Source organism: Phodopus roborovskii, unplaced genomic scaffold (genome assembly GCF_943737965.1).
Source record: "Phodopus roborovskii unplaced genomic scaffold, PHOROB, whole genome shotgun sequence".
Classification (NCBI taxonomy): domain Eukaryota; kingdom Metazoa; phylum Chordata; class Mammalia; order Rodentia; family Cricetidae; genus Phodopus; species Phodopus roborovskii.
In genome coordinates, this window is record NW_026126418.1 from 5,818,273 (window position 1) to 5,838,053 (window position 19,781).

The following is a 19,781-nucleotide window of genomic DNA, read 5'->3' on the forward strand; positions in this document are numbered from 1 at the left end:
CCAAACAGACACCAGCCTTCACCAGAATTTCTGAAGTAGAGGAGACCTTGTAAGGGTTTAAAGGGAGGAAAGCCCACTACAGGAATCTAGACACAGAGGATATGGCCTCTTCTTCATGTGCAATGGAGACAAGACCAGCACAATCATTATTCTAACAGTTTCCTCTGAGTTAGAATCACAAAGGAAAAGGAGTAGGGATTGGAAAGTGGTTACCTAAGGAGTCAACATGTGACTCCTGCCTATGACATCCATACCCTGAAAGTAAGGTTTCATATAAACACCCTTAGCCTTGTGTTACTGTCCTGTGAAATGGGGAGAAAGGCCATCCTTCCTTTTTAGATCACTGGGGATGTCTGAGGTGAGATGAAGGATACCACCCCAGGGGCACAAGGCTAGAGTTGTCCTCATCTTAGAAGCTGAAAACTATTTCCATGTCAATCTAATCTTTTCTCAGAATGAATCAGTGGGGCTGTGGTTATTACAGTTCTTTGGATTTTCTTTTGTCTGCAGGCACACTGATTACACAGAATGTGATCCACATCTCCTTTGTATTTGCCAATCTCACAGAATCTGAGAAAGGGAACACAATTCACAGCATCCCAAAGGAATAACGTTAGACATTTTAAAGGGACAGGCAGTGGTGGTAGGTGACAAGACTAGGTCTGGGTGGTGAGGAGCAGGGACATCCAGTATATGGGAAACACCTGTCTTAAAAGACACTAACATTGTAATTATTTTATAGCACATTACAAAGCAAACAGCAAGGCTCCAAGCTGGCTTCAGCCCACCAACTGCCAATTCACAGCCCTCAAGTCTGAATGCCTTTCTCTTTTGTAGACGAGGACATCCAGACACTTTGACTGGGAGTGGGACATAAGTGGGAGCAGGAGGTAGTTCACTGGCTTTTTGTTGTGTTTTCTACTTTAACTAGAGCCAGAAACTGCCTTCTAATTTAACAGAAGCTCCTAGTCAGAGTAGAAGTAATAACTCTAAAATGACTTCACTAAAATGATAGCACAACACTGAACGATTTGAAGACTGAAGCTCTCATTGACAATACTTACAAATAAAATCAGGGTTAATAGAGAAGCAACACATTTTAGATGACCTCTCGAGACAATGTTCTCAGTGTTAAAACAATAGTAAAAGCAGATAGTAAATAAAAGCATTAGTGAGAGCACACCTGTGTGCTACTTATTTACATCAAAATGTTCTATGTCATACTAAAGAATCTTCGTAGTTCATCATGCCTACCATCATGCCTTGAAACATTGAAAAGAGCATATTTTAAATATGAATTTTGCATGTTTATGTGTGCAAACAGTACATGTCTGGAGATCAGAGGACAACTTAAAGGAGTTGGTTGTCTCTTTCCATTACGTGAGGCCTGAGGTTTGAAGTCTGGTGGCAAAGGCCTTTATTCACTGAGCTAGCTCATCTACCCAGAAAGGAACATATTTTAACAACAGAATAATTGGACCCAGAATTAGTAAATGTCACCCCAGCCATACCCATGCTAGCTCGTGACTAGTGGTATAGCCTTGGACAAGCCACTATACTTCCAAGCCCGATTTTCTTTGTATGTTGAATGAGTATACAAATAACTGCTCAAATCATATCTGGGCCCTGATGTGAGTAGGCATGTGCAATATACCACCAGCCTCTTCCATCCCTGTCACCATCTTTTCCCTTTGAAGTTTGCCAGTAATTCTTTCACTGTGTCTCACTAGAGCTGAGACTAAAGCGGCTTCCATCAAGTGACGCTAATATGCAGTGACAACAAGGAAGATGTATGTTTCTCCATTTCTTCTGCATGCACTTTGCTCACCTTACAGTCACAATCTGCCCTCCATCCAGGATGACACCATTCATTTGGGCTATGAAGATGGCGGCCACGGCTTCGTAAAGGGCTGTACCATCCATGTTAATGGTTGCTCCAACCGGAAGGACAAACCTCGTCACACGCTTATCAATCCCTAGATTGTCTTCCAAGCAGCGGAAGGTAACAGGCAAAGTTCCAGCACTGGGAGAGAGAGAGAGAGAGAGAAAGAGAAAGAGAGAGAGGGAGAAGGAGGGGGGGAGGGAGGGAGACTCTATTTTAGAGGCAGTTTAGAAGCAGGACAAAGCAAAAACAAGAATGACACTACAAATTTTTGTTCTTTTTCTAATCAATGTGACATGCAAAAAATAGTAACTAGAAACATTTTTTTTAAATGCATTGGGAGTTTAAATGCAATCTTATTAGGCTGCTGATGGGCAACAAAATATTTAGTTGGTTCTGGTTTCTCAGATCTACTCAGTGCCTGCCAAGTCCTCTCTCCTTCAGTTCCTGTTTCCATCTTAGGATAAATCTTGAAGCACATCTGATTGTGCACATGAATTGGGCTGCAAAAGAATTATGTCAGAAAGCAATCAGCTGTCAACAGCAAAGCAGAATGAGGAATTTTTGAATGACCCATAATTTCATGCCAGAAATATTGTTCCAACAAAATGACTGCCTGGACTGCATCAGGCCCCTGGGAATTGTACTGAGTTGGGCTTACTAATTTGGAAAATGCTGGACAAACATGTTGTACACCCTTCATCAGGAACCCAAGCTTTGAACAATCCACTGGGGAGCTTCACATACAGTCAAACTCCCAGAGACATGGCCAACAGCCAGTCCTAAGTCTCTACAATGACAGGGCAGGAAATCATGGGATCTATAGCTAAAAAGCAGAGAAGAGGGGCTTCACTCTCCTCCCAAGTATGAGCTGGTGATCCAATCACAGGCTAGAATATTTGGCATGCTCCTACATCTTCTAAAATAGAACTCCTAAGAGAACAAGGCTTCCTCATAGCCAGAATATTACACCCTTTTAGACAGTAATGCAAAGGAAATTGGGTGGACTTATTCAAAGTTTAAATAATGTTGAAATCAAGCAAAAGAGCCAAACAGCATGGGATTGGTTTGTGGTTTGTCCTGCTTTGATTACTTTTGTCCTGTTTAAGAGAATTGGAAGATTTCCAGTGCAGGCAGAATTTGGAGGTACTTCCAAGACTTAGTCAGAGTTATCCCCTCCCACTAGTTACAACCGGGCCCTCAACAAGACTGGACAAGTTCACAAAGGTCTCAGTTTCTCAGTGGGAGAAAAGGTCAGCTTGGGGATGTGCAGGTTCCAGTACCTACTCTGGAGCAATAAATCTGAAAGCTATAAAATAAGAGACACTCAAGTCCACATCTGAAACCAGACAGAACATCCTTTGTGATTACAGGTCAGGGCTCTGAAACGCTTCCTGCTGGTCTTAGGGTAAAATAAGTCAATTAATTGGGCCAGGAGTGGATGTGTCTCATTTACAAATGCCTTATAAGCCCAAGTAAAAACTGAAGCTCTGTTCTCATTTGCACGCAGGAAATGCCATGTTCCTGGATTGCTGCCTCAGCTGTTTTCATTACAAGTTGGTGTCCTTTTACTACTCTTATGCCTTCTCTGCATCTCTTGGGACTATTCCAAAGGGTTTCCTAGATACCATAGCTGATCTAACATGGCTACTCATTCATTTTTGGTAGTGGGATTCTCAACCATATGGCTCAAAGTATACTTCTGGAGTCACTTAAATATATTACTTTTTCTTGTTGTATCCATTTTCTCCAAAATATCATCAAGAAGTCTTTGGACAGGGAGACTTGGGGAATGGGTTGTGAATCATGGAAACAGTCCCTCTTCTTCTACTGAGCAGGCTTTATATTTCCATCCTCCAAATCCACATACATTCAGCTAATCCAAACTAGGACTTGAGAACTCCAGTGACTTCCTGTGCTGACAGACTGTCACTCTGGCACTGCTTTTTGGCTCCCATCTGAGAGGCCCTAGGACGTTGCTAATAACAATGTCCAATACCTGATATTCTTCCTATGATTAATGGCATGCATTGATGGCAGAGATCTGGGACATATTCCTCTTTGATACCAGCCTCTGTGTCCATCAAGAAGAACCACTCAGCCATTCTCAGTTTTGCATGGTTGGTATTGTGGCCCTGTTTGGGATGGTTCGGAACATTTGGGAGGTAAGGCTAAAGTGGATATATGACAGTTGGATGGACCTTGAGGCTTTTAGCCTTCGCTCTATTTCTGGCCCCAGCTCTGCTTTCTGATCAGCACCATGAGAAGGCAATATCATGAACTCGTGCTGTCATGAACAGACCTGTTCCACTATCCATCTCTTCCCCACCACAATGGGCGGTGTCTCCTTAAACCTTGAGCCAACACAAACCTTTCTTCCTTAGGTTGTTTAGTTACAGTGATGTGAAATGTAATTAGCCAGAGTCCTCTTTCAGTACAATGAGACACAGCAGTATTTAATGGGTTGTTCCTGAACATTGGATATTTTTCTCTTGTACCATTATGGCAGAGAAACAATGACTCAGTTCTTGGAATGTGAGTCTTACCCATTGCCTTTTAGGAAAAGGAAACTTCGCATCCAGGCAAAAGCCACGAATAGCGGGGGAGGAAATGGGTCTAACATTTGAGGTTTTACTTAGGTAACTCAACCATTTGAGTTTGATTTAAATGCCAGGATATACCCACAATATCTATTTAGGATTTGTCTGGTCTTTTAAAGCTACTAGGATGATGGTCTGACCATGCAAAAGAGTAATAATAATAATTTTTGAAATATCTTAATGATGTATTCACAAGAGCACTAGAAAATTTTAAAGCATTATGTTATAATTATGTATAGGGAAATATTTTAGCAAAACTAAATTTCTCAGTAGAAAGGAGTACTCACAGCTTTGAATATATATAAATAAACAACTTCCAGTGTCCACCACCATTATTTATTTTCAAGACAAATGTATAGTATGGGGGCTTCTTATTTGTAGCAAGTGATGTAAGAGTTAATAATTTATATGCATAAAGTGAGCTTGAAAACTATCCAGGGAAGGGTGAGTACCCACAAAGGAAAATGAGCTGGCTCACACATGACTCAAGAGGCAAGGAATGGGGAGGACAAGGCAATAAGACATAAAAAGATGTTTTCCTTCATCTGTAATCAAATACATGCAAATTTGCTGAGTATTTTCCCCACCAATGAGATCGGGGATGCATCAAAGCAACACAGATTCGGAATATCCAGCTCTGGTGAGTGGGTGGGGAAAGACACTCTCAAATACATTGGTGGCAACATTAAATTCTGGACTTTCTGAAATGTTAACTGGTGATGCATTTCAAAACTATCAGTTTGCACTCCTTGACTCAGCAAGTCCAAATCTAGAATGCATACTGAGAAGATCATCGGGGAGCCTGATAGAGATGTTTGTCAGAGCCCTGTTTAATAGGCATGCTTTAGAATTACACCTCTGCACAGAGAGTACAATACATTACAGTATATTACTATCTCACTGTATTATGTGTTTTACTATGTGTTGTCAACAAGTATGTATGTGCATGTCTGGTACCTAGGGAAGCCAAAGAGGGTGTTGAATCCCCTGGAACTGGAGTTACAGGTGGCTGTGAGCTGCAAAAGACCAAACCCAGGTCTTTTGCAATAGTAGCAAGCACTGTTAACTGCTAAACTATCTCTCCAGCATTTTTAATATGCTGTATACTATAATGAAGATCACAAAAATAGTAGCAAAGATCTATATTAATAGGTAAGATTTTCATGATATCTTGACCCATGGGAAAAAATTAGAAGTTTCTAGAGCAGCATTTAGACATAGTTAAAAAAAAAAAAGAAAGATTTATAAGTATAAACATTAACTACAAGGTTATTGTATACTGTTATTAGCTAAAGAAATACTTGTGAGGTTCATTGTCTTCCTCGAAATTTTACTCTCTGTCTGAACTTTGTCACATACCAAATTTGATCAAATAACAAAAATAAAAGTTTTTATTGGGGGGGTGGTTTCCCTTTTCTCTGAAGAGAAGCATTTTCATGGACACAGATCTTTATCTACAGAGAATTTAAAGTATAAGGAAGTAAAATGGAAATTCTGACGTGTTTCCCTTCATCTCAGTAATCAGGATGCAGAATCTGGTCCCCTGTATTGTACATCTCAGCCTTTTCTGAAAGCTCACATTCTATACTGAATTCTCCTGGCTTGCAATATGCAGATACAATTTGCTTTCCCAGGTGGCTGTTGGGTCACATGAGGTGACTTTGACTGCCTGAGCAGAGCCCTTGGATCCTCCAGCCATGCTGTGTCACTGAGTGGGGACCTCACTAACAGGACAAGGTGGACCTGATGGCCTTCCATTGTGGGTTTTAGCATTTGCTAAGCTCCTGGTTGCCTGTTTCATAATCTTGGGTTCAGTTTTGTGGTGCAAAGACAGATATCAGAAGTAAAACACTGATTTTAATCCGGAAGAGTAAAACTTCCAGTCTTTGAAATTCTACAATTCTAGATGTTTTTGTTTATTAACTTGTTTTGTTGTGTTTTGGCTAACATTGGTCCAAGATTATATTCAAAAAATTATTTTTTGTCGCCTATATTTGAGGTCTTTATTGATCTCCTAGGAACTGGAAATATAGATAATGAAGCAGGACCTGATTTTCTATCAAGGTTACATCATTTAAGCTGGCTTTGTGGGGATAAATTTAGGGTAGAATTGGTCTGTTAAGAGGTTTGTCCTAAAGTCAACAAATTATCTAGTTTCTGCTTGTTGGGGGAAAAGAAAAATCACCATTTACCTTGTAAGAATTGTTTTTTCTGGTGCTGGCGAGAGAGCTCAGTAGTATGCAAAGGTCCTGGGGATTCAGTTCTCAGCACCGACATCAGACAACACACAACTACTTAAAAATCCCTCTGCTGGCCTTGGAGGGCTTCAGGCACGTATGAACCCATACATATATGCAGTCACTCACACATACACATAACATAAAAATAGAAACATCTTTTTTCAAAGTAAGTTGATTCTTTTAAAAAATTATTGGCAAAAACCTCAAGAGTTTTTTTTTTAAAAAAATTAATAATACTTTCTAAAATTATAGGTGGTATGTTAAGTGAATGACATTATCATGCTACAACCTCTGATTACATTAATGCTTCAGATTTCATGTTAGGCATGCAAATTCACACAGTGAGGCTATCTGAACATTTACTTTGAAGTTATGTTTCTAGTCCAGCTGCTGATCAGCCACAAGGCTAACCAGAAGCTGCAGCATTGCCCAGGACAAGCCAAAAGTTCAAACTGTTAACCTTCTCGAAAATATTTTCATATGATGCGAAAGGTGTTCTCACTGAATTTAGGGAAGATCTGGAGAAACCGGAAGTGGCAAATAGAACAAAAGAACCAACATGGAGAAGGGCAGTTTCTCCTGCTCTCTACCTGGAAGCTGTTCCCAGGGCGGTGATCCAGGCTTGGAAAATACCAGCAAAAAAGGAGAATGGATTTTTCCTGGTCACTACAAAGTAAATCAAGGGGAGAAAGATGCCTCCGTGGATGATGAGGCCCACGATCACTGTGATCATGTACATTCCCAGTTGCCTAGCAACCACTTCTAAGTCCTTGATGGCAATGATCTTCCCACAGATCAGGCAGGCAATACCCAGTGGGGAGTACCTGAAAAACACAAAAAGAAAACAATAGCAGTGAAAAGATCATTAAACAGGAGATTCAGAACCTACATCCCACCTTGGAACTGCACCTGGAGGAAAATTCTTCTTTTTATGTATTTATTTATTTTTCTGCACACCACACACATACACACACACACACACACAGTGTTTTGCTGAGAATGAGCACAAGACTCAACACTTTGAATTGACCGGTTTAAACTGTTTTATGGATGCAGTGACGCATGTTCTGGAGATTTAAGCCCAAAGGCAAACTTTATTGCTAAGGTGAGTTTAAGAAATAAAGGAGGCTTGCCTTGTCATCTTTTAGCATATCTTTCTGCAAACACCGAGTTAAAGGCTGAGAGACATGAATTGTGTCTCTGGAATCTTGTTTGATATCCTTGTTCTTCAATTCCTTCCTAGAATTTGGGGACTAACTTGAGGAACTTTCTGGAAATATATGAACTTGGATTTGTAAATGTCCTTTATTTTTTTTTTTTTTTAAATCTTGGATGTCAGGGAGTATATTTTAAATGACTAGAGAGCAGGGAAAAAAGGCAAGGAAGGAATAAGAGAAAGAGGCCTGCCAAAATAAAAGCCCCTGAGCCAAGGAGTGCACTTAGAGAAAAGTGGTTTGGTGACTTTTAAGCCTGAAAGGCTTTCTCCCCACATAAGAGCAAGGTGGCTGGCACAGTTCATTATGTTTCCAGGATTACAAGCAGCAGGGCCTGCACACTCAGAACCTCACTTAACCTGACCACAACCCTAAAAGCTGCCACTCAATAATTAAGGAAACCGTCCTCTGGAAAAGTTCAGTCACTAGTCCAAGCCCACAAAGCCAGAAGGAGAACCATCCCACTTTGTGAAAACCCAGAAGTGGGAGTTTTTCTTACCAAGCCAAATTGCTTCCCTTTAGTGCACCGTTCCAGTTCCTTGTAAGTAGGCATACAATCACCATTTATCAATTTACCTGGCATTGACGTTTGTATGCTGTTGTTATCTTATAGAGGGCTTGGAAACCATTCTGTTCCCACTCGGAAAACACTCATCTTGACTTAGTTTTTGCTTGTCTGGGACCATTCTTTATTATAATTAATTATAATAATAGTTAGTAGTAGTAATAGTAGTATCTAATAGAGGTATTGTTGGGCATGAATTTGTTCACACTCCAATGGTGTCTGACTGAAATAAGATATTTGTAGTAAGATTTATACCTCATTAATAATTATGAACATATTTTTGAGAATAACTAAGAAGAATATAAAATCCCCTAATAAGGCTCCCAACTAGGGGGCAGGGTGGTCAGGAAAGAAAGGACTGCCTAGGTAGACTCTCTCTCCCCTCCCTCCTTCTTCCCTCCCTCTTTTCCTCCCTCCCTCCCTCTCTCTCTCTTCCTTTCTCCAAGTGGGCCTGGCTCCAATCCTTTCCTAAGTTAAAGAAAGGGAATGGAAAGCAGAGTCCTTAAAGGCAGAAAACATGGACCTTGTCCAGCCTCTCACTAACTACAGCACCTCACTCGGTGACATATTCTCATTTTTCCAGTGTGGGCAGTGTGGGTTAAAGATGTTTACACTGCTGAATTCATACCTGTTCTCCTCAATTTGATTCCTTACTCTTGAAAGAATTTCACAACTTCTGTTTGCACAAACCTGGGCACCAAATCCTCTCCTGATCCATGCATTTTTATCCAAATTGAGTTAATGAGCCTTCCTAAAGCATCTCACAGGCTACCCAGTAGCAGTATAGTCTTTTGAGCAAACCTTGTTCAGAAAGAGCCCATTTGTATGTACCAGCAACAGAACAGCACATTAGTGTGGCTCTGCTCTTCTCTGTGGAGCTTCCAGCCTGATCCTCACTTGCTTTCCCCTGAGGTGCAGGCCGGCCACGTTGAGACATTAATAGGCGTGTGAAAACAAGCCTTCTGTCATGTCATTTAACCCTCATGTTTCTTGCCATTTGATAGTCTTTTAGTCTGCCCATTGTCACTTCTCATAAATCAGCTATGGAGCCCAGGGGTCAGCACTTTGTCGTTGAGACTGTAAATAACAGAACAGAATGCCTTCCTATGATGCCCCGAAGGGTTTATCTTCATAAAACAAGAGGTCAATTCTTTTCCAAACACCAATCACCCTTTAAAGCTGTCCACAGAAACCTAGATATGAGCTATTTAGGATGCTGTTCAATTCTCTGTCATCCCCCACTCCTCTCCATAGATCAAGTAATTTGTAGAATGGAGGAAACATGTTTTCAAGGCATTTTGCCAAGGAAAGACCAGCTTCAAAGTTCCCCAGGGGCAGTACATTTGAGCCAGAGCCAAATGGACTAGCAAGAGTCAAGGGCGGGGGTTTGGGCAGTGGGGGTTGGCACCAACTCCCATTGTAGATAGAGAATATTAACCAAATGCAACGAGGGGAAGCATAAGAGTGGGGGAATATGGAATGTAGGCACCTTTGCTCCTCCAAGCACTTGCCCACCCCTAACTGGATGAGTATTAATGGGTTATGAAAGAGCCTTTGCCCTTGGACTTAAGCTGTTACGTTCCTACACCTGACTTGAGCTGTATTCCTGGGCTTCCTTATTAATGAATGAGCTCATTGGAGATGAGATTCCATGGAACAAAAAGGGGGAAATGCCCAAAGTCCAAGGCTACCAAAACTCTTGAGCTGAAACAAACAAGACCATAATTTGTACTTAAGTACAAATGGAGACTTAAGGCTCCACCCAACAGTTCTGAAGCCAAGTAGTTCTTGGATCCATTTCCAATACAGGACATAGTCATTGGGATAGAAGTAGGGAATGTTTCCATGAAACCCATAGGTGGGTTGTATTCTCAGCTCTGTGTCCTATTTACAAGGTCACTATCCCCCCAAGCTTCCTGCCACAAATCAATGAAATCTAACCCATGAGTGACACACAGAGCCTTGGATGCTCTGACTCCAGCCTGTCTCTCCACCTTTACACCTCTCTCCATTTCAACCACTCTCACTCCAGTGGCTCCAGCTCTTTGTTCTGATCCTCAAAAGCCTCCCCATCTGCTTCCTCTCCTCAGGACCCTCCTCTTGGTTCACCTTGCTGTCAGGTCTGTACCATGCCTTGCTCCTACACAGCTCACCCTGGCCACTTGGACGCTACTTCTCTCCTATCTTCCCCACACCCTGCTTTTGTTGTCTGTATCACTGACTGAATTCATATCTGTCTCCTTTTGTCTGTCTTCCTTTCCCTTCTTTCACTAGCATGGGAGGCCCATGAAAGCCAGAACCCTCTGTGACAGTCATCATTATACCACATCACTGTCAGTTTAGAAGGCATTACTTATTGAGTGAAAGAGCAAATGGATTGAAAATGATTCTTTGCTTTACTCAACTTTAGTTAGGTCCCTCCATTTTAGGCTCCATTTTCCTCCTTCCTTTACAACACTGCTTCAATAAAGAACTCCACTGAGTCAGCTTAGCAAAGCATCCCCATCCTCTGATCAGGTTCATCATGGTCTACCATCTCCTAAGCAATATCTGGTCAACCTGGCCTGACATCAACAAGAATTCTGCTATGTCCTTAGCAGAATCTCTCTGACTATTGGGATGCCTTCACCCCATTGCTTATAAATTCCCACATTCCAGTATGTTGGGCTCTGAGCCTAGTCCCTCTCCATCACTGTAAAAGCATATTGCTGAGGCCCCTATCCCCTTTGAGGCAGCCCTGAAGAAAGCTGTCCTTCACAACTTTAACAAGCTCCGGTGAATGTTTCTTCCTTTAACAGTATGGATGGTGGAATCAAGTGTTAGAAACAAAGAAAGGGCAGATACCTCTTTTTCTGGTAGAGAAAGACTATGGGAAGTTTTGCTTCCTATTGAGTTTTTCACAGTTTATAAAAAAAAATTTAAAGAATTTTCAAAAAATGAGGTTATAGAACTTTCAATAAAACCATGGGGTTTTCAGACTTCGTAAAGAATTATATACACCTAAGATGCAGGGGATGCAGGAATAAGGGTTGGATTGGTGGTGATAATGGTCAAAACAAAGTAACACACATAGGCCTATTCACAGAAATGCTGTGGTCCTTCTGGGAACAAAACAGTTTTAATGACTGGGGTCACCATTTCACCTAATTATTGAAGCAACTTCATGACATGGACTTTATAATTATTTTCTCTTACTAATCAGAATATTAGGATTCAAATGTGTCTAACTTGCTTAAGGTCACATAGCTTGTAGCCAGAAGTTCTTAGGTTTCATCTACTTGGAACTCTGAAAGAAACTGAGTTAGGGCAATACAGCTTTGCAACCCTGGGCAACTCAACCTTAGTGTGGTCATCTGGAAAACGGGCTTCTGAAAGCATCTATTTTGTTAGGTATTATTGGAATAAAAAATGTGATCATGGAAAGTTAACAAATTAATACCAAGCATACTGAAAAAAATTGGTAGGTCTTAGTTATGATCTAATGATAATAGTTCCTTTAATAAATGAGTTAATTTAATAATATAATAATTGAAGTTAAGCACATGGCAATATAAAAATCATTCCAATTTACATTTTAATGATCATAATTTTTAAGCTAGGCATGGAGGTGCATACCAATGCTCAGAGGGAGGATCAAGTCAAGGTCTTTCATGACTACACAGAAAGTTTTAGTTAGCTTGGGCTACATGACAGCCTATTTCAAAATAATTTTTTAAAAAATGAAACTAACAATACAAATTATATTATCTTCACAATGCTAAATCTCAATCTTTTTACCATTCTTACCACAACATAAAGAATATGATTGTACTGACTGGTTGTCAACTTGATACAAGCTAGAGTCATCAGAGGAAGGAGCCTCAGTTGACGAAATGCCTCCACCTGATCCAGCTGTAAGGCATTTTCTCAATCAGTGACCAATGGGGGAGGGACCAGCCCATGGTGGATAGTGCTGTCCCTGGGTAGATGGTCCTGGCTTCTATATGAAGTTGGGTTGAGCAAGGCATGGGAAGCAAGCCAGTAAGAAGGTCCCTTCCTTGGCCTCTGCATCAGCTCCTGCTTCCAGGATCCTGCCCTGTTTTGAGTTCCTGTCCTGGCTTCCTTAAGTTATGAATAGCAATGCTGAAGTGTAAGCCAAATAAACTCTTTCCTTCCCAATGTGCTCTTTGGTCAAGGTGCTTTGTCACAGCAACAGAAACCCCGACTAAGACAATGATTTCTGCTTTGAGGGGTCGGCTAACAGTGCTACATTTTACCCTGAACCTTCCCACAGGCTTCATGTTATCAAATGGTGATGGTCATAAGGTACCTAAAGGATGATAGGAATGGACCTTCAGTCATAAACACCTATTTACCTTCCTGGGTGAGGTAACAGAACCTGTAAGGAACCTTCTGTAGGCCTGACTCACAGCCCTATTTAAACCCAGGACAAGGTGCTAAATGTTTAGGGGTGAAGGTTTCACCAGGTGGGAAATTCCTAATCCACACTCTCCATTCCAAAGCTTCCTCAGCTTTCCTTGAAGAATCTAATTTCCTCCAAGGACTGTAGAAATGATAGGGGTGTGAAGGAAGGAAAGCCATCTGCATCTTTACTGCATCTTTACTCATGTCATCTGCATCTTTACTGTGAAGGATGCGCATACTGCTGGAAATTCTAGGCAACAAGGACTTGAAATACTGTTCAAGCAAAAGGCTGGTGCTGCTTTGGCTCATTATCTACCAAACCAATTGAAGACTCAGGTGGGCCTAAAGGACACAGAATCCTAAGCTAGCTTATACAAAATAAATACTCCAACATGTAGCATCTCCCGAAGAGCTGAAAACCCAGGATCGTTACAGAAGGGAACACTGCATTTTACCAGCATCCCTTTTTATTTTAAAAGTTCAATGCGGTGATGAAGTGAACATGTCAAAACTAGTATTTTGGTTATCTCACTGAATTGAAACCTCAGAGCCTCCAGTTGGCCCCTCATTCCTAGAGTTATAACGAGAATCAACCACAAACACATCACCACACTTGGTTCTGTGGAGATAATGTGTATTTCTTTTAATTCTCAAGTCATGGAATGTTATTATCCTATTGATTTTCTTTTTCTTTTATTTTATTAGCCATTTTGATAAACTAAATATATTGCTCCTCCCCCCATTTAAAATTTTGAAGTCCTAATACTGGATATGTAGAAGTGAGGCTTTTAGAGGAGATTAGACCACACCCTGATGAATGAGACTGGTGGTGTCTACTAAAGTTTGAACGGTCTGTTCCTATGTGTTGGGTCATAACCTCAGAACAGTGCTTTAGGAGATGGGCCACTTGAAGGTGAGCCCTCTTAAAAGAGATTAGTGTTTTAATAGAAGAACCTTCCTGAAGCCTACTCATTCTTCCACCACATGAGGGACACACAAAGAATCATCTGCAAGGACTGGCACCTTACCAGATACCAAGTCTGCTAATGACCAATTTTACTTCCCAGTCTCCCAACCTGTGATTTTTTAAAAATTCCTTTGTTTTTAATTTTAGTTAGCATGCCATATATTGTTATAGCAGCAGAAACAGACTAAAACTATGATCTAGAAAAGGGACCGGGATGTTCTTTCCCTCTTTTTCCCCTGAGCTGTTTCTTTCATAACTCAGATGAATGTGGTAGCCATTGATCATTCAGACACCTTGATTTCAGGCTTCCATAGAAATATCTGGAGTAAGAAAGTTACTTATTTAGTATACACCACTTCATTACAGGAGCCTGAGCTGGGATGAACATGAGAAATGATAAAATCCATTCTCGAGTCAAAGGACAAACAGAATTAGGTGACACGTTAGATTTGGGCCAATAGTCACCTTTGTGGGGAGAGGGAAGCAAGAGGGAAAGGAGGAGAATTTCCACTTCCTTTCGGCACCACCCACTGCTCCACACCTATTCTTTTCATATGCTGGGACTCCACTGTCCTCCAGGGACACCAAGGCTTTATATGGCACCATTACAATGATGTCAGACGAAGTAAACTTACCACATAATCATGATCACTAACTTCATTACGATCTCATTCAGGATGTTGAAGAACTCCACCATCAGTTTGGCCTGCTCGCCCATCTTCCCCATGGCAATGCCAAAAGCAATGAAGAACCCTATGAGACCTGGGGACAAATGGCATTACTCAGGACCATTGACAAAGTGAGTGCTATTTTCCCTCACTCTTCAGCACTACCAACTATAGGGGCAGTTCTGCCTGCCTATCACTCTTGGATAAATTAGCACTTAGAAGAGAAAAAGCATCACATTCCATGCTGAAAGCCACTCTCCTGTCTGTCCTATAATTGTTTGCTTTCCTTTACTTTTTTTTTTTTTTTTCACGTGTGCAGGCTAAACACTAAGCAGCTCAGGTGTGAATTCCTTGAAGAAAATGAAGTCATTTTTATTCCAAAATGAAAGGTGCAGCCTTATCTTCCTCCTCACTTAGCAAATCATGTGTGAACGGCTCCAATTATCACACAGATTAAAACCGAGAGGGACTCAGGGATTGTCCTGCAAACTTTGGAGCCACTATTGGAACAGCAGAGACTAGCTAGTCCATAAAGCCCTCCCTGGAAAAATGTCTAGGCTATTCTGGTGTTGTTCTGAGATAACAAAAGGCAGGTACACTTCACTCTGGGACTACCCTCCAGCTACAAAGCAAATGCGGAAGGAAGAAGAGTGACGAAACAGGAAACAAGAAATCCAAACTTTAAAATTCAACTTGTCATGCTTTTCTTTTCTTAATCTTTTTCAGGAAAATAAAGCCAGAAGGTGCAACTAATTATTAGATTGTTGCCAATTCCTACCCTCTCAGCCATCTTTTCTATCTTAACATCCTCATTCAATCACACACCAGCCTCCAGGCTCGACCCTAACCCAAGGCAGGAAGGGCTGGGAGCTCACTCTCCACCATGTTGAAGGCAGCCTCATTTCACTATATCCTGAAGAGAATCCCACCCTCAACCCCAGGTCTTTTGCCTCATCAACTGTCTAAGGACCTGGTGACCCTCCCTTGTTTTTCAGTTCCTCAGAAACTAAGCCTGGTGTCTCTTGCCAGAGATTCACTGCCCCCTACCCTCCACCTCACCCCCAGTACCTCACCTCAACACACCCAGGACTGGGCACACTCTGTGGCTAACAGTAGTCCCAGCACTGCCTGGGGACTATCTATGACCAGATTTTCAACTGCAATCTTCCGCAGTCTTGGTGACCTAACCCTGACTGCATACATAGAGTGTAAGACACAGTTATGCTCCAGCTACAGAACCCTGCTTGTCCATTTGGCTTATTCTCTGATTCTGAAGAACTGGCCATCTTCCAATTCTTCCCTCCCCATCCACTTCCCTACCTTACACCCTGCCTCAGATTAGCAGACCTCATTTCCAGTCTTTCCTTGTTATATCCAGTTGTGCCTGAATTTGGCTTCTATCAGGTACACCACAGCATTGTAATTTGATTCTCTTAGACAAAAATTCCTTCTCCCTGAGCCTCTGACTTTATTTACCCATTTTTTCCCCTGAGCCCCCATAGCCACCCTTTTCTACACCAAACGTTCATCAGCCTAATTAACAATGCTTGGTAGGATCCCATCTCTCTGGTATTTAGATTGCTAATATTTGGAATTAAATATCTCTCCTCCTTAGGTCTTGACCCGAGGGATTGACTGGTGACTTCACAACTGAGTTACTGACCCAATGAAGATGGGGCTCAGTGAAGACTAGATGTGGGGTAGAATGAACTAATTTCCGATAACATGGAAAGTTGGGTCCCAGCTCTTCCTCCACCCTTCTCTGAAACTGTGGAGGGCAGTTTGTTGGGTGTGATGACAAAGACTCCATCTGTGAAAATTCAGGCTGAGAAGTGCAATTAGTGCTCAGTTAACACTATTTGATGGTGTATGAGGTCTTTTTAAAAACACACTTTTATTTAAATTAGACACAATCTTATTTTACATATCAATTCCAGTTCCCTGTGTACAAGGTCTTAAGGTCCCAAAGAATTAGAATGAAGACTCCCCTCAGAGATGGTAGACACTTGAGAATCTATGAATTTATAAAAAAAAAAAAAAAAAAAAACGAAACAAAAAAAAATGTTTTTAAAGGAGCAGTTGACACTGGTTTAAGCAATTGGAGTTAAGGTGGGGATCAAGCATTGGTTTGAAAGTTCGTCTAGTTAGCTGGTGTTTGAGACTGGTCTTGATTTGTACTCAAGTTGGTCTTTGATCATCCTTCTGTCTCAGCCTTCTAAGTGCTGGAATCACGGGTGTGCCACACCACACACTATAGCTCTCTAGGTTTCCTAGGGGGAAAAAAACGTGTGCTTGAAGAAGTAGAAAACTGGGCTGTATCTTCCTGTATTGTAATGCTTAGTCCTTGGGACTTTCCAAAAATCAAAGAGCAGAAATACAGAAAAACAAAGCAAAAACCAAAGCTACTAACTCTACCATAGCAAGGCCATGGAAAGAACCTTATTTCAGCTGTCATTGGCAAATGGGAAGTTTCTCAACAATCTAACTTCCCTTGGCTTCACAATGCCTCTCCATGTACTTGGATGGAACACCAGATTCAGCCTGCCATTTCCCTGGGTAAACATTGCCTAATTGAAATTGCTCACTGGAACAGGGGTGTTTCATTTGAACAAAGCCCTCTCAGACTGGTCGTTGGGGTTGAGCGAGTTGCCAGTGTTTCGAAACTCCCAGGCACAGCCAAAGGTCACATGACTTTCTAGAACTCATCAAGACTCTGGAAAAGGTTAGGACTGCCTGAATGATTTACTCCAAAGTATCAGCCTTCTGGAGAAGTGGGGTTTCCAGAGGTGGGATCTAAACCCACCAGAAGGGGCCAGGGGAGCTGAGATGAACCCAAAAGAGCTGTAGATATCTTTGCAGTGGAGAAAGAGTCTGCTGGCATAGGGCAAAGCCTCCTTCTCAAAGGGACTCTCACACTTCCTCCTCCTTCCTCCAACCACCTCTACCTCTCCCTGATTGTCACCTGTGTTTACTGATCCCGTGTTGCCTGGCAACCCACTGGGCTTATTTCCTCCCTCACCCTCACATAGCTTATCCAACCTGCTTTCTTCCTGTCCAAAAAAAAATAGGCTTCAGCCCTGCAGTCATAGGGCTGCCTGCTCCTCCCCCTCCCTCTCTACAGTATGGATGTTCACGGAGAAGGACCACCAAGCACAGAATAACCAATCAAACATGACTCCCAGTCACAGTCTGAATTCCAGATACATATGAACTCTTTTTTTTTTCCCCTTAGTTTTAGAATAGCACAGGCACTTGGGACAAACTTATGCTAAATAAATGTTATTTGTCGTTGACCTAAAATTCAAGTTTATCTGATAACAGTCCAAGGAGGCAAGAGTACTTGATCTCTGAGATGACAAAAGGACAGGCGTTCTCACCTGAGTCCTTAGAAACATTGCTTGGAAGATCTTGCTTACAAATTCATATTTTTCCAATTCTTTCCATCTTATGGACAAACACCCCCTTTTCTTGACATGATAATATTGGCTAGTGGTGAAATTTGAGATGTGTGGGCCCACGCTGAAACCCTAAGATAGTTGGGTGGGTAGTAAAACTGGGCAAATTTGGAGCCCGTCCCATGAGGGAAACCTCACCCCCGCACTATGTGAGATGCTTTCTGGTTGAGTTCCTCCTTGGTTCTTCGTCTACTTTTAATAACGATCAGAGCTTGTCTGAACACAACTCAGGGCATGTGCTAGTGTGCTTTATAAGCACAGCCTCATTTCATAGTTACAACGGTCAGTCTACCAAACCCATGCCAATCCCATTTCAACTTTCCTGCTGAGACTCAGAGAAGTGGCACAACTTGCCCAGGTGTAGACAACCAGTGAGTGGTCCCATAACCCACATCTGTCCAGCTGAAGAAAACCACTGGATGGAGTGGGGAGAAGGCACCAAACTTGAGAAGAGAGGTCCCTGAAATCTTAGAACATTAAACATGATGCTCTACAGTACCCCTTTGTTCCCCAACTAATGCTGGTCAATACTGGCATTTATTATAGATCAGAAGCTGGAATGGGGCGACCAGCTATGTGCTCCTATACAGTGACATCTGGAAAAAAAAAAAGCTTAATAAATGAAAGATAAGGATATCTTATTTCCTAAAATGGTTAGTTATATAAAGTGACCTGACAACATTAGACAGAGTCAAGGAATGTACCCGAAAAATGTCAGCCCCTTTCTCTTTTCCCATCCCTGGTCTCTGGCTGCCATGTCTCTTTGGGGTCTCCCTTCTGCCCATCCTTCTATCCCCCTTCCTTTATGGCTCAGCTTTCAATCTCATTGACCCTCATATTGTTCCCCAGAGAGAGCCTCCTGCGCCATCTAGAGGCCAGAGAGGCCAGCAAAGTTATTGAATCTTGGTTTTATGTTTTGTTTTGTTTTTTGGGGGGGGGTTGTTTTGTTTTGTTTTGTTTTTTCTTAGAAGAAAGCATGGAAAAATAAGAACTGAGTAAAGAAGGTAGTTTTGAAAGGCTGATCACTGCAGGAACAGAGGTGATCGATTGCCTACCTAAGACATTCATCCCGTCTTTGAACTCCAGGCCCTTCTTTATAACAATCTTGGTTTCTTCAGGGACCTCGTTCATGGTCTCATTCAACATGGAGATGACCGCCTTGGTTGTGTTGGTCTCCTCCGCCTGAGGTGCCACCAGGACTTTCTTTGTCACTGTCTGAATCTAATTGATCATGAAAGAGAAAGTATATAGATGAGGTGTGACCTAAAAGGTCAACAACAACCCAGCCAACCATATATTTCAAGGTTCCCAGGATGTAAACTACATAATGACAAAATGAAGCTACTAAAAATGGGAATTAGTTTATGTTTGTGCTCAACAGCATGTTGTCTCATTGCATTTGCAGTAGGGTGAAACTGTCCCACTGACAAGATTATTACAAAGCTTAGGAAATTTATTCATACCCTAAGCACCCTGAGCAGTGCATTTGCTGAAACAGGGGATATGTGTCCCTTTTTCCTCCCCATGATAACTCCTCTGGTTGGGGAATGATGCCATATGCCCAACTTTGATGTTATTCTAAACTGTGATACCCAGCTAGATATACCTTCTGCTGCACAGAGTTACCAGAAGCCTGTCCTAGGCCTTGGGTCCTTCCAAAGCCAGGCACTGATGGAATCTGAACACCAACGGTGACAGCTACACATAGGCATCTTTCTGGAATCATGTGATTCTTATGTAAGGTGGGAAAACATCCCGTTCTTTAGGCAGCGAAGCCAGCTAGCCC

At 41.8% G+C, this 19,781-nt stretch overlaps 1 protein-coding gene across 2 annotated transcripts in view; it reads right to left on the reverse strand.

The window, feature by feature from the left end:
• Nucleotides 1-19,781, reverse strand: part of Slc1a2 (solute carrier family 1 member 2) — a 118,190-nt gene that overhangs the window by 19,149 nt on the left and 79,260 nt on the right. For both annotated transcript variants that reach the window (XM_051184070.1, XM_051184071.1), the window contains exons 5-8: nt 19,051-19,216; nt 14,508-14,634; nt 7,313-7,546; nt 1,829-2,023 (exon numbers count right to left, since the gene is read on the reverse strand). In XM_051184070.1, coding sequence (XP_051040027.1) covers nt 1,829-2,023; nt 7,313-7,546; nt 14,508-14,634; nt 19,051-19,216 — 722 coding nt within the window. The remainder of the gene's footprint in view (nt 1-1,828; nt 2,024-7,312; nt 7,547-14,507; nt 14,635-19,050; nt 19,217-19,781) is intronic.